The sequence below is a fragment of the Amblyomma maculatum genome, chromosome 7 (assembly GCF_055883805.1).
Source record: "Amblyomma maculatum isolate TAMU_Amacu chromosome 7, ASM5588380v1, whole genome shotgun sequence".
Taxonomy (NCBI): Eukaryota; Metazoa; Arthropoda; class Arachnida; order Ixodida; family Ixodidae; genus Amblyomma; species Amblyomma maculatum.
In genome coordinates, this window is record NC_139350.1 from 129148537 (window position 1) to 129162273 (window position 13737).

The 13737-nt window shown below is 47.2% G+C and overlaps 1 protein-coding gene across 1 annotated transcript in view; it reads right to left on the bottom strand.

Annotated features, from left to right (window-relative positions):
- MCU (mitochondrial calcium uniporter) overlaps window positions 1-5657 on the bottom strand; it is a 269983-nt gene extending 264326 nt beyond the window's left edge. Inside the window, exon 1 of the mRNA XM_084609461.1 lies at window positions 5521-5657. Coding sequence (XP_084465587.1) covers window positions 5521-5613 — 93 coding nt within the window. The 5' untranslated portion in view covers window positions 5614-5657. The remainder of the gene's footprint in view (window positions 1-5520) is intronic.
- Between the last annotated feature and the right edge of the window lie 8080 nt (window positions 5658-13737).

The following is a 13737-nucleotide window of genomic DNA, read 5'->3' on the forward strand; positions in this document are numbered from 1 at the left end:
TGTTTCATCCCTTTCCTGGCTTCAATACTGATTTTTCTTGCACTCTGAGTGTCCAAGTCGAACCCTACAGCTAAGCTATATACGACGCATGCTGCCCTTTTCTGTTAAAACCGAATGTCTAAAACTGAGCCCGGTGTACTTATACCGTTTTATTCTCTCATTTAAATCGAAAAGTCCAAACTGCGGTATACAAAACAAAACGGGAAATTAATTTTCCATTTACTGCTTTCAAAGCTTACGCTATGATGCCGGTGCAGAAATATTCTGTTCTGGCCGGCTGATGGTGACTTACGTACAGCGTTTTAAAAAGAGCGTTTTTTTTTTTTTTTTTTTTTTAGATATGTTCCGCAATTCCTTGCCGTTCTCAGTTTCGATGCCCGACTCTGGATATAAAGCGAGCACCCAAAGCGCTTGCAACGTGGCGCTGGTAAATATATGCCTTCGTGTTGTCATAGCTGTCTCGGGACCATCACGCTGCGGCCCATAATGAGCGACTCGCTGACCTCCAGCGCGAGGTCCGCAAAGCGTTACGCCTAGCAAGCGTTCGCTGGCTTTATGTAAGCTGACGGGCGCATTTACCACCCTCCCTAGCATCGAAGAAAATCGACAGCGTTCATTTTATGAGCATCGTATACACAAACTGGCACGGTGTATGCGCAAGTGCTACACTTGCCACGCAGCAAAGTGGACGGGGCGCAAATTAAACACGATGAAAACGACTCCCCTCCCATTCGGTCGCGTTGTACAAACGCCAGTCTGCCCGTCATCTTCCTCCCCCGGATGTCCCCCTGAAAACGTGCCTCACGCCCACGTTGGTGCTTCCATGCATTAAAAGATGGCGGTGATAACCATGCAAATGTTAGCACAATAATACTCTTCCACTCGGCGCCGTGCAAATGTTTGTCTGCACGCATGCTACTATCGCTATCTCTCTCTCCCTCTCGCGCGGCAGCTAGCAGCGTCTGGGTACAATCGTGCGTGCGCGTGGAAGCTGGAATTGCCAGTCAATACCACAACTCCCACGAGCCAGCATGCCTTCCAGGCATACGCGAAATGGCATTCTGAGATTGAAAATACCGATCGTGAACAATCAAGCCCAGCCCTCCTCCGCCCCCTCTTTTACCCATCTACCGTAAGCCCCTCTGCATCATCGGTGATAGGTTGGTCAAGAAACGCGTGTCTATAAGGGCAGCAAATTTCAGAATCTATCTCGGCCCTCCTCCCATTTTTTTTTTTTTCCCCGAGAAAAGACGGCAGATATGTCCACCCCAGCTGAGCAAATATCGCGAGCAGACAGAATACGGCGCACACGACGCTCGAAATGACGGCTGGGGCACGCTCAGCGAGTGCCGCCCGAAGCCCAAGCAGACATCGCGCTCATTCCGAGGGCGAGTGTAAGTACATGCATGCGCTACACTTCCGTCGGCACTGCATGGCCTGGCTCCGCTCGCTGTGACGCCAATCCACTGTGCTGTCAGACCACACGCATCCCAGACCAAGCTGGGAGGGTACAGATCGATTTCCGGGTCCATTAAAAGACGGATGCTCGTATCAAACGCAACTCGCCGCCGCAGCATGCATGCGCAAGAACCGCTTCCCCGAAAGCCCGATCTGCTGCTGCCGCTGCGCGATGACTGCACGGCCGCGGAACACCTCCCACCTCGATCGCGCTAGCAGCGAACGCTGACTATGCACGATATCGTACACGATACGCCTGTCGAATATGCGGGCCGCGCGCGGCCTCCTGAGAAGCATAGGATGACAATGCTGCAGTGTGGCTTCTGACAAAGGATTCTAAGATGGAAAGAAATCGTAAAAAAAAAAGAAAAAAAAAAAAACCTTAAGAAGGCGAGCTGAGTGGTTTGGGCAGAACATTTTTTTCCCCCGCGCCATTTATAACAATTCACCATTCCCACTTTCCAGCGAAATGCGAGTTTGCCGGCGCAATCAGGCGCGCAGAGCAGCCGCTTCGCAACCTTGACAAGGTTGCACCGAGCTGCCCCATAGCGCCGTTTCGGTTGGCAAGTGAAGGACATGCTAGCACAGAAGGCCTGCTGTCGCGCGCACATCTACGCACGATTTCTGAGGCAGTGAAATGGTTCGCGCCGCATACATGTGTCACGTCCAAAGTGGTCCCCGTTTCGTACACCCACCTCACCGTGAGCTGACCGGACAAACGTTCTCTCCCGATGGATAGCGGAGGCTACCAGTCGTATGCGTAATGGCGTTTATATTCTCATGTAGCTAATATAACTGATCGATTCTTACGAGAAAAAAAAATGCAGAAGCAGCGGCGATGAGACGCGTTGTAATAGACCGCTTTTGGCAAATTTCGACGGCGCTCCAAAAGCGCCGAAATATCTTGCACAAGGGGCATTTCATTGCAACACACTACGGATGGAATCCACGATGTCGTGCTCACGAGCCAAAACGCCACAACAATCATCCAGCCGTTGCGCTGCAGCTGTTATCCAGTGATGGCATTATAATACTCTTGGTTCTGACTGCCCGTTATAAGGCTCTGGTTGTCGACATAAAAAATACTAAAAAGTCAAGGGCGGTGATCATCAATGAAAGGCAAACACACACTGCTATTAAGCACATCACCTTTAGTAATTCAAGAATAGATATTGTTATATGTGCTAAGGTGCTCGGTGTATTGCAGAAGTTACTGCGTTCCTCAATCAGCGAAACTAGTGGTTTTTTAATGATTATTCCTCCTTGTGGCATTTCTCTCTAGCGCAGGGCACCACCACTGCGACACACATAACCAGGCTGTTAAAAATGCAGAAAGTAAACTTCTTATACGGGCAGAAGCCAGGAGTTGGATGATGGATACCGGTAATGGTGCAAAGTGCATCGCCGTAGCCATGAGCGTAAGAAGCCTTCGAGTTCCCGTTCTTGGCTATCTGCGGTAGCCGAAGCACGCTGCCATGAGTAATCCTGAGGAGCATCACTGCTAAGCGGAAAGATTGTCAAGACAAGGAAAGTCGGCAGCCTCAATGCGAACACGGCGGTTAACACTCTGCGCCAGGCCGGGTGAGCACGCGGGCACCATAACGAAAGGCCACCGTGATGATTATTTAGTCCTCGTTTTCTTTCAAAAGGGCTACGGATCTAGAACTCGCAATGAAATGCAATCTGAGGCCAAGCGTTCCGTTTCGAGAGGCTTCCGAAGCCTATGCTATGCACGTGCAGTAGGGAGCGCGCTATTTCTGCTCTGCCTCCATCTCCTGCGCCGCTTTGCGTTAACAACTCAACTCGAATTACCAAAGCCAATTAAGCAAGCGACGTCACTTTCAATATCCTCGATGCGGCCGTCACTAACGATGCTCGGTTAGCAATAATTAAAGACGAAAACAATATTCAGCCAGAGGTCCTGAAAACGGTTCGTCCATCACGAGCAGAAAAGATTTCCACACGCGACGCAAGGAGCGCGCGTTGTCAACCCCGCGGAGCTGATTCACCCGTTCATCATCGCTCCCTTTGGCCGCGGGAGAACAGCGTGGGAGTCGGAGCGCGCCTAGGCCAGACTCTGACGCTCTTCGCCCCACGCCTTCCTTCCACGACCAGCCAAGGGCAAGGGTATGCGTAAACAACGCGCGCTCATCTGCCGGCGAAATATCCTCTCCGAAAGTTGCAATGCCACTGGGTTCGACTTTAGGCTGCCCATGTAGGACGGCGTCCTTGCAGCATCATCTCAAGTGGGAGGGTCATTTTCCTCCTCCCTCTTTAAGAGTTTTGAAGCGTGCTACACATCCGCTACGCTTTTCTTGCAGATTACCACGCGGCCCGGGAACAATGGGAAAGGAGGAACCAGCGAAGCTCATAAAAGTCTTGTTTGAAAGCGTGCCTGCCACACCCAGCTAGCATGGCGTGCGCAGATCCCGAGTTCAGCATGTAATGACAACTGACGGCACACGATGTGACGCCTTCTCTTCACATACACCACCTATAGTTAGGATTCAGAAATATGTCCCGATGCACACTGTCCTATATATATATATATATATATATATATATATATATATATATATATACTTCCGGTGTCAACAAATATTCTTGAAAGGTAAAGTCTTTTATTTTAGACTAAGGGTTTCTTTTCGTTCTCTTGGTATTGCATGACCCAATTAACTTTACACAACCACTAATGATTCTGACGTGGAGTTGATAGTTGAGCGGTGGACTGGCGCTCAACACTGCCAAAACTCATGCACTTAATTACGGAATGGTCTACCCGTCAAATAAAACATCATTAGCAGGCCAACACATGCAGGCAATTTGACATAGGTAATTAGTTGGTCACTCTGCTGAGTTTCCACCATGTGACATAGTTCTCGCAGCCTGAAAGCCATATATGTGGCAATGCTCCAACGACAAGCATCGCACATAGCGCAGCAAGTACAAGTAGCAAAATGATTGCTTTGAGTTTCCTCTTAATGCAGCAAAGCTGTATCGGCTGCTTCGCAAGTTTTTTTGCTTTTCAATTAAAGTTTAATTTCATCCTGTCAGTTTTCTCTCTGCTTGACCTGCCCGCATCATGCACCTGCACCCTGCAGTTCTGCCAGTACCGAGCGACGCGCCATCCGAAACAAGGAATGTGTGCGTTTTTTACGACGCCGGCCCCGACGGCCGGTGTGTTTGTGTGAGTGTCAGAGAGAGAGAGAGAGAGCTGTACGCGGCTGTACGAAGAAAAAAGACGAAACTGACACAGCACCGGCTGAAACCTGCATACACAGCGCAACATCCTGCCGTTAAATGGGATGTGAATGAGCCGGAGGTGCACACATATCAGAGAAGCTTCGAGGCCGCGTAAAGATAACATCACTGTGTGCAAAAGCATGCACGCCGATCCCGGACCGGCAGCATAGAGCGCATCGGCACGCGACGACCCTCCCTTTTCCAGCACGAAAGCGGACAACATCGCGGACGCGTGCGGCTTGCCAAAGCGACGCACGAGCCAGCCGCCGCTCCCAGCCGTTACGAAACACAGCACGCTCGAAACGACGCCTCCGCCGAAAACGTAAACATGCAGCAGCCCTGGCTAACTAGCACAGCACGGCGAGCTAGCGCCGTGTTGAGCCGAAGCCGACGGCGCGCACGGCATTTTTCTGATCTCGGAGAAGCGGAATCGCGCAGCTCGCACGAAGGCGAACTGACCATCGTGAACCGCGCCCTTTGTGCTGAGCGGTTCCGAGTCTGGGCGCGCAATTTCGCATGATCGCTGCGCCAAAGGCCGGGGCGGCGACCGGCACAGTGACACGCGACGACATGCATCACACCTTGGCAGCCCCGCGTCAGCAAGCAGTGACAGCTACCGCCGGCGTGTGCGGTAGCGTAGAAAGTACTACATACGCGCCACACACAAACAAACGGCTGCTTCGACGCTAACGGCGAACGTCGTCTGCAGCGGCTTCTCGGTTGAAGCGCGATTCCGATTGCGGCCGCGGAAGCACCCAGCTTTCGCGGCCGCCCCGGTTTTCGCGAGATGCAAAAAGAAAACTGTTTGTTCTTACTTACCTGGAGGTATTTCCTCGACTTTGTCCTGTTCCGGCGGGGCAAATGCGATAGCAATAGTCCACAGTTCGAAACCGTCACCCTCCAAAACGCCATGTTATGAATGGCACTCTCATTCCCTAGATGGCGCGACGTGAGCAGCAAACTCTCGACACCAAGCAAAAACCGGAAGCCAACTTTGTGCATCTTTCTTTCTTTTCATAAACATTAGCATAATATTGTTGTAATCCAATATTTATTATTATAAAGTTAAAATAATTGTTATAAAAATTACATTCATAAAAACAATATGTTCTATCTGAAGCTAAAAGTCACGACAAGAGAGCACTGCTGCCCGCGAAATTTGAGCTACAACGGTTTGAACATCGAAGAGGCGGCAACGCTTTCAACAAGGAAAATTTCAGAGCCTCGAACGATTGGTTTCTGCTCACCGTTACGTTTCACTAGTTCGATTAAAAACGTGTTATTCAGATCACCTTACTGTGGCCATTAAATAGTCAAATGTATGGAAATGAGGGGCTCATTAAACATGAAGAAGCCAACTACACCGAACGAAGACGAGGAAGTCATAGGGGGAACGTTTTCCTATATATATATATATGTGTGTGTGTGTGTGTGTGCGTGTGTGTGTGTGTGTGTGTGTGTGTGTGTGTGTGTGTGTGTGTGTGTGTGTGTGTGTGTGTGTGTGTGTGTGTGTGTGTGTGTGTGTGCGTGTGTGCGTGTGTGCGTGTGTGTGTGTGTGTGTGTGTGCGTGTGTGCGTGTGTGCGTGTGTGCGTGTGTGCGTGTGTGTGTGTGTGTGTGCGTGTGTGTGCGTGTGTGTGTGTGCGTGTGTGTGCGTGTGTGTGCGTGTGTGTGCGTGTGTGTGTGTGTGTGTGTGTGTGTGTGTGTGTGTGTGTGTGTGTGTGTGTGTGTGTGTGTGTGTGTGTGTGTGTGTGTGTGTGTGTGTGTGTGGCGCGGGAGTTTGGCAGGTTCGGACGTACGCATGACGTGTTCTTTAGTGAGAGATAATTCTCTCACCGTTACCTTGATTTATCTGCTGGACCGCTGCGACCCGAATATATTTTGTCATGCTTGCTTTTTTTTTTCCTGCTCCTGTGATGTAGGGCTTTTCCTCTGCTTCTGGGAGTGCTCCTGGCATCCAGGCAGAATCTTACGGTTTAATCGACCTGTGCAGCCGTTTTACGGAAAGCAAATGTTAAAGAAAGAGCATTCTTCGTCTGCGCCTAAAGAGCACAACCTCTTGGAACTGCACAACATTTTCTCGAGGTGTGCCGTTATTCTCAAGAGCTTTTTGTTTTCTCTCTCTCTTTCTTCGTGTGGCACCTTTCTTTCTGTGCGTTTTCTCGCTCTTCGGAGCTCTTTTAAACCCCGAAAACCCCAGGAGTCGCAAAAAAATCAGACCTATGTGTATTCGGGAACACAGTGAGCAGATTCTTACATCTGGGAGGCGCAACGTTTCGCCTCACGCTATGCGTAAAATGCGGATATGCGACGAGTTGTCCTCAGTCTGTCAGTCATTGTTTATCCTTCGCAGCTGCGGTTAATTTCTTCCGGCCGCATCCTTCTGCCGGCGGGGAGTTTCATTTTTCGTAATTGAAAAACGCATGCTGTGGCTGTGCATCACATAAAAAAGAAATATAAAGGAAAGTGTAGAAAGTGGACTCTGCTGCGCGACGGCATTCATTTCAAGAACCGGCATGCTCAGTTTGTCACGATATTGGCAGCCGACTACGACCGCATTTGCTGCGCTTCTAGTCACAACTTCGGAAAAAGTTACGTGTCTGGCAATACTGAACCCATCCGAGTTAGCAGCGGGGCTTTCGCTCGGTGCTGTGCTTGGATTTATAGGATGTACAGTGTAAAATCACGGTGCTTTCTCGAACGCGAGCGGATTACATATTAGCCAGCCATTTGTGTCTGATCGGACTGAATAACCACACTGATGACACCGCCAAAATGGCCACCTTGTGCAGCTCATGGGCGCAGAGAGAGCGACGACCGCATCGCAGCGCGAGACACACCAGACTACTTTGGGACACCTGTGCACTGGCTTTTCTGAGAGGTGCACCCCTGTGCGCAGCATTTATTCAAGTCGCTTTGTCAATGACAGTGCACGCATTTTTTGAACTAACGACTGCGGTCACAGTCACGTTTCTTTTTGCAGGTTTTTTCTTTTATGGATAATATTTTCCTGGGTGCATCGTCTGCCTCCCTCGGTAAAATACAAAATTAAACTATGAATTTTCGAGTATTTCCAGCTAGAATGCGAATAAAATTGAACGCAGCAAAACACTTTCCAAGTTCGCATTTTCATTTTTACGCTTCCCACAACAGCATCACAACGAGTGGAGGAGAGATAAGTCGTTTTAGTTTTATAGCGCACGAATATCATACATTACTATGCTGAACCTGTGCACGGCTGGTCTTGAGAGGAGTGCGGGCTGTTCACTAGGGCATTCACAATAGCCGCGGAAGCAACGGGAGTTTTTCTCCTGGAGTTACGCCCTGTGCCGCCGCTGGGGGCGCGATGAGCCCGCTACCTACTAGGGTGCCTCGATACCAGCGTCGAGGCACCCTACTGCCTGCTACAACCGTGTGGTGCGGACGCGTGTTCCATCGCTCCTCCGATTGCACGTGGCTACCGGAAACGGACGGACCGGCGACAGCGGGAGCTTCCGAAGCGTCAAATAGATTAGTTCTTTCTTTTATTAACTTTATTTTGTTTTCAGCTAGTTAGGTTAGGTGCAGCCTAAAGAATAGATTTTAGCTCTTTGTCCTAGCGGCCTGGTTTTTCGTGCCGGCAGCTAGGTTTTCTTGGCGTTCATCCTTTAACTATTTTGTTTAGATAAATACTTCTTTTCTAGGCTATTGGCGTTCTCAAAATTGATTTTAAGGCGTGTTTGCTAGTCGTTTCTTGTGTTTTCTTTTGGCAGTTTGTATATTCTGAGAATTCGTAATAGATATAGTTCAGTCGATACATGCTTAAGATGTGCAATCAAAAGAAGGTAAAGTATACTCAGTGTGAGGCGCAGGTTAATCTCAAGGAAACGCGTTTTGACTGTAGATGAAGCGGAAGGAATCGACGTTTTGTGTCGGTGTTGCGTGCTGAGCGCGCGCCTAGATAGATTTGATCAAGAAAGGGGCAGTTTAGTGGCTCGTGTGGATGATTTAGAAAATGAAGTACGTTTGTTAAGGGCAGAAAATCAGAAACTGCTTGGACAGCTTCCTCAAATGGAAAAAAAAAAATGGCCGACTTTATCCTTGGAACCAACGAGGACGAACATTCCAGTGCGGGCCACGTGGCTGCGACCAGCACTGGCATGGAGGGCGTAAGTAAAGTAGGTCAGGAGGATTTCGCCCTTAGAAACAAGGAGGACGAACATTCCAGCGCGGGCAACATGGCTGGGACCAGCACTGGCATGGAAGGCATAACAAAGTAGGTCAGGCGGATCCGAATCGACAGAGTTATTTAGAAGCAGCTACTAAGAAGCCGGAAAAAAAGGAAGAAGTAAGGAAGAATGAAAATCCCAAAGAGAAGGACACATATAACCGAAAGCAGGAGCCCACGTTGGGAGAGGGAGAGAGAAGGCCCAGGTGCTTATCGCCGGAGATTCTAACATGAGCAGGTGCAAGCGATATATCTTGGAACGTGTAAAGGGTGATAAGCGAGTGTTAGTTGGAGCCTTCCCAGGGAGGACAATGAGGGCAGTGCTGGAAGAGAGTAAAAATAGGCTGTTGAAAAATTCCGCAGAGTGCAGTATGGTGATAGTAGCCACGGGGCTAAACGATGTCCTAAATGGTGACGCTGCAGGAGTGGTGGAAAGTTTAGCTTAGGGAGTTGAGGATATAAAGGAGATAGCATAGCAAGCGCAGATAGTTGTATGCACAGTACCGGAGGTGCTAGGATTGAACGGAAAGCTGGAAAAGAACGTGGTGACAGTTAATCAGGACATAAGAAAGTTAAGCCTGGAGAAGCGTTTCGAAGTGGTTGAGGTAAACAGGGAGGTGCATAAAGCAGGTTTTGGTAAGACTTTTCAGCGAGATGGCATTCATTTTAACAGAAGGGTGGCAGCAGAGATTGGCTGGCGACTAGCAGGCAGGGCTGTAGCTTTATTAGGGGGTCCGCGAGGACTCCGTGCACAGAGGTAGTTAGAAGTGAAGCAGAAGAAAGTGTAATAACGGAGGCTGAGCCCCAAAAAATGGCAAGGCGGAGGTCGAGAAAGAAAAGTACAAAAAGGAAATTTAACAAGGATCAGCTACATAAACATGCAAGGAGGTAGAAAAAGAGCGAAATGGCTAGAGATAGAACAGCAGTTGAAAGATGACAAAATAGGTGTGTACGCTCTTTGCGAGACTCATCTCAGGGATCTAGAAGATCCGCCGTTTATAGAAGGCTACATCTGGGAAGGGTGCAACAGAACGAGAACGAAAAAAAAAAAAAAAAAAGGTGGAGGGGTAGGTATGTTGATACACCAGGGAACAAATTGGCAAAGAGTTAAATCATCTTGTAAAGAACATATCTGGGTATCAGGAACAATTGCCGGCATAAGGACATGGCTAGGGGCAGTTTATTTAGAAACAGGACACCAATGCAGGCAAGAAAACAAAGATCTTGTTGAATGTTTCAGTGACGATATAAGCCAGTTTGGAGACGGGGCCAATATTATTCTGCTGGGGGACATGAATGGCCACATCACGATCTGGATGGATACACGGATTGTAACGGGAAGCTAATGCTAGATTTCTATGAGCGACACGATCTAGTTATAGTAAATAGAGAAACAAAATGTGAAGGCCAAATCACGTGGGAATTCCGCAACAGGCAGACGACCATTGACTACTGTCCAATGTCGCAGGAAATTTATAGCAAGGTCACAAAAATGGAAACAGACGAAGAAGGGGAGTGTAGTCTGGGAAGTGATCATAAACGTATTAGTCTGCAGATGGGGCCCTTGATGAAAAGAGAAATGGAACTTAGACAAAAAGTTAACGCCAAATTAAACGACGATCAAATAGCGAAGATAGCAGCAGACATAGAGGAAGCAATATAGAAAAGCCCCATGGAAGACTGGGATTATGAGAACAGGTAGAACTGCTCCTAAGGAGGAAAATTAAGGAGGTTAAAGTAGCAAACCGCTGGAATGGAAAGAGGAAGCCACGGAGCTGGTGGAATAAGGAAATCATGGAAGCTATTGAACAACGACGGTCTGCTTCAAGGGAACACCGAGTGGCAAAGAAAGCACAGGTATCTTAGGAAGAAATCGACCAAAATTGGGAATCATATCGACAAAAGAAACTTGAGGTACAGGCCCTCGTCTAAAGTAAAATAAGGCAGTTCACCGATCACTGCGGGTGGCTGACATACACGATGCCTCTAGAGGCGGAGCAAGAAAATTCTGGAACCATATAAGCTGGCTAGCTAAAAAGAATCAAAGAAAGCAGGAACAGATTCAAGATAACAAGGGATATTGTTTAAAGGGAGACAACGCAGTGAACTACATTACATCATTTGTAGCCGAGTCATTTAAGAGCGATGATAGGGTAATCTCTACAAATCAGGAAGCAACACAAGATAGCAGAATATAAAGCAGCTTGTAACTGACCAATCTAAACTGGAAAAAGGCAGAAAATAATACGCCTAAAAACACATCTACAGAAATAGATGGAATTCCGATCAAGCTGATTAATGAACTTGGTCCAAAAAAGTAAGGAAACGTTGTTAAAAGCTCTGGAAACAGTCATAACGACTAAGCAAATTCAGGACATCTGGCGGCAGAGTAAAATTAATTTGATTTATAAAGGGATAGGAAAAAGGATGCACATAAAATCCTACAGGCCGATTACCATAACATCTGTTGTGTACAGGTTGGCCATGCAGGCGGTGAAATTAAAGGTGCAAGCATGGGTAGAAAGTAACAAGATACTCTGAGAACTTCCGAACGGCTTTAGCTTAGATGATAGCCTGTTCGTGCTTACCCAAATTCCAATGCATCGAAATATCTAGAGTGGAAAATAGACCTTTATATTTGGCCTTCTTGGACATAAACGGGGCGTACGACAACGTAAACAAGGAAGTCCTGTGGAACATATTAAAAGAAGAAGGTATCGGTTACGAGATAATAGAGTTCCTACAGGAAATATACCAGGATAACAAAGTAGAAATTACATGGGAAGGAATAAGATGTACGGAAGATGTCAAAGTATGCAAAGGATTAAGAAAAGGCTATCCTCTATCACCGTTGCTGTTCATGCTTTATATGATAAACCTGGAACGGAGGATACAAGACAGTAACCTAGGTTTTAACCTGTCATATAGATTAGGTGGAAAGGCGGTAGAGCAGCGCCTCCCCGGTTTGATGTATGCAGATGATATTGCATGCGCTGCTAGCTGAGTCTGGAAGAATTGCAAACTCTATATTGCGGAGACGAAGGGGACGCTCTAGGCTTCAGTTTTAGCGCAGTTAAGTCGGGTCTGATGATTTTCAACTGCTCAACTGATCAGGGTCTTAAAATACAAGGCCATGAAATACCCAGAGTAGGAGAATATAAATATCTGGGGGTATGGGTAAACGAAGGATTGGCATACATTGGAAAGCATGAGCAATCACTTAAGGCCAAAGGGCGAAAAAATGCCGGGATAATGAAGCATAAGGCATTGTGGGGATACAATATGCATGAGGTTTTGAGGGGTATTTGGAAGGGAATTATGGTGCCCGGACGTACTTTCGGAAATGCGGTTTTGTGCCTAAAATCAGAGGTACAGTCGACATTAGAAATACATCAGAGAGCCGTCGGACGATTAGCACTAGGTGCCCACGGCAAGAACACGTATGAAGCGGTACAGGGAGATATGGGCTGGGTATATTTCGAAGTACGGGAAGCTCAGAGTGAAATATTATATGAGGAACGCCTGAGGAAATTGGACAGTAACAGATGGGCAGCTAAAGTATTTAAATATCTGTATTAAAAAGCGTTGACTCACAATGTAGGAAAAGAACTAGGAAACTAACTAGTAAGTATGCTAGTCACAAGGACAGAGAAATAAAGAACATTAAGCAACAGGTGAAAAACACAGAAGGTAAAAATTTGATAAATTCGATGGAAAAGAAACAAAGTGTGGAATTATACCAAAAGTGGAAAATGCAGACCAGGAAGGAAGCTTTCTTTGATAACTCAAGAGGCAGTGCCCTACTTTTTGAAGCTAGATCAGGGTGCCTTAGAACACGCAGCTACAAAAAGAAATTTAACAATGAAGATGACGTATGTGCTGTATGTGGTAACTCCAGTGAAACAATTGACCATATCATCATCATCATCATCATCATCATCATCATCGTCGTCGTCATCATCATCATCATCATCATCAGCCTGATTATACCCACTGCAGGGCGAAGGCCTCTCCCATATTTCTCCACTTAGCCCGGTTCTGCGCTAGCTGCATCGACTTGACCCCTGCGAACTTCTTAATCTCATCCGCCCACCTAACTTTCTGCCGCCCCCTGCTACGCTTTCCTACGCTACCATATTATACTCGAATGTAATGGTATCCATCCGGAAGTTGATGCAGGCGCAGTCATTGTTCCTGAAGCTCTGGGGTTTAAAGATACCAATGGCCGGGTGAATAAACCGGCGGTGGAAACTAGCAAAAAACGACTGGAAGATTGGTGGCTTAAAAGCAGAGTGACAAAATGTTAGTTATGTAGAAACAAAAATTTAATAAATAGAATAATGGTTTAGTTAACCAATCTAAATCAATAATTAAAATATAGGGAGAAAAATGAGTATGATAGCTACTGCTACCACCTCGTTTCAAAGGGGACGCTCCTATATTCCATCCATCCTTCCACCCATTCACTCTACGCGCTTGCTTTTGCGGCGGCAGGGGGTATTCGCCTGGTTTCACCCTTTCGCCCACTGATTTCGTGGTGAATGCATCGCCGAAATTAAAGAAAAAAAAAATAGGTACGCCGAAATTAAAGGAAAAAAAAAAAAAGGTACCTTATCTGCGTGTCGTCAAAGTAGCCCACACGTGTACAAAGTCTTTGTAACACGCATTCCGTTGGAACCACCAGAACGACGAATCACTTTCATTCGCCTAATGAATGAACGATACAGCATTTGTTGCGGTCCTTAAAGCAGAAGGGTGGTATTTTGACCTACTCCTTGCATAGATACATAGCCCATATCACGCTAACAATTACTGAGTAAATTTGGCTAGT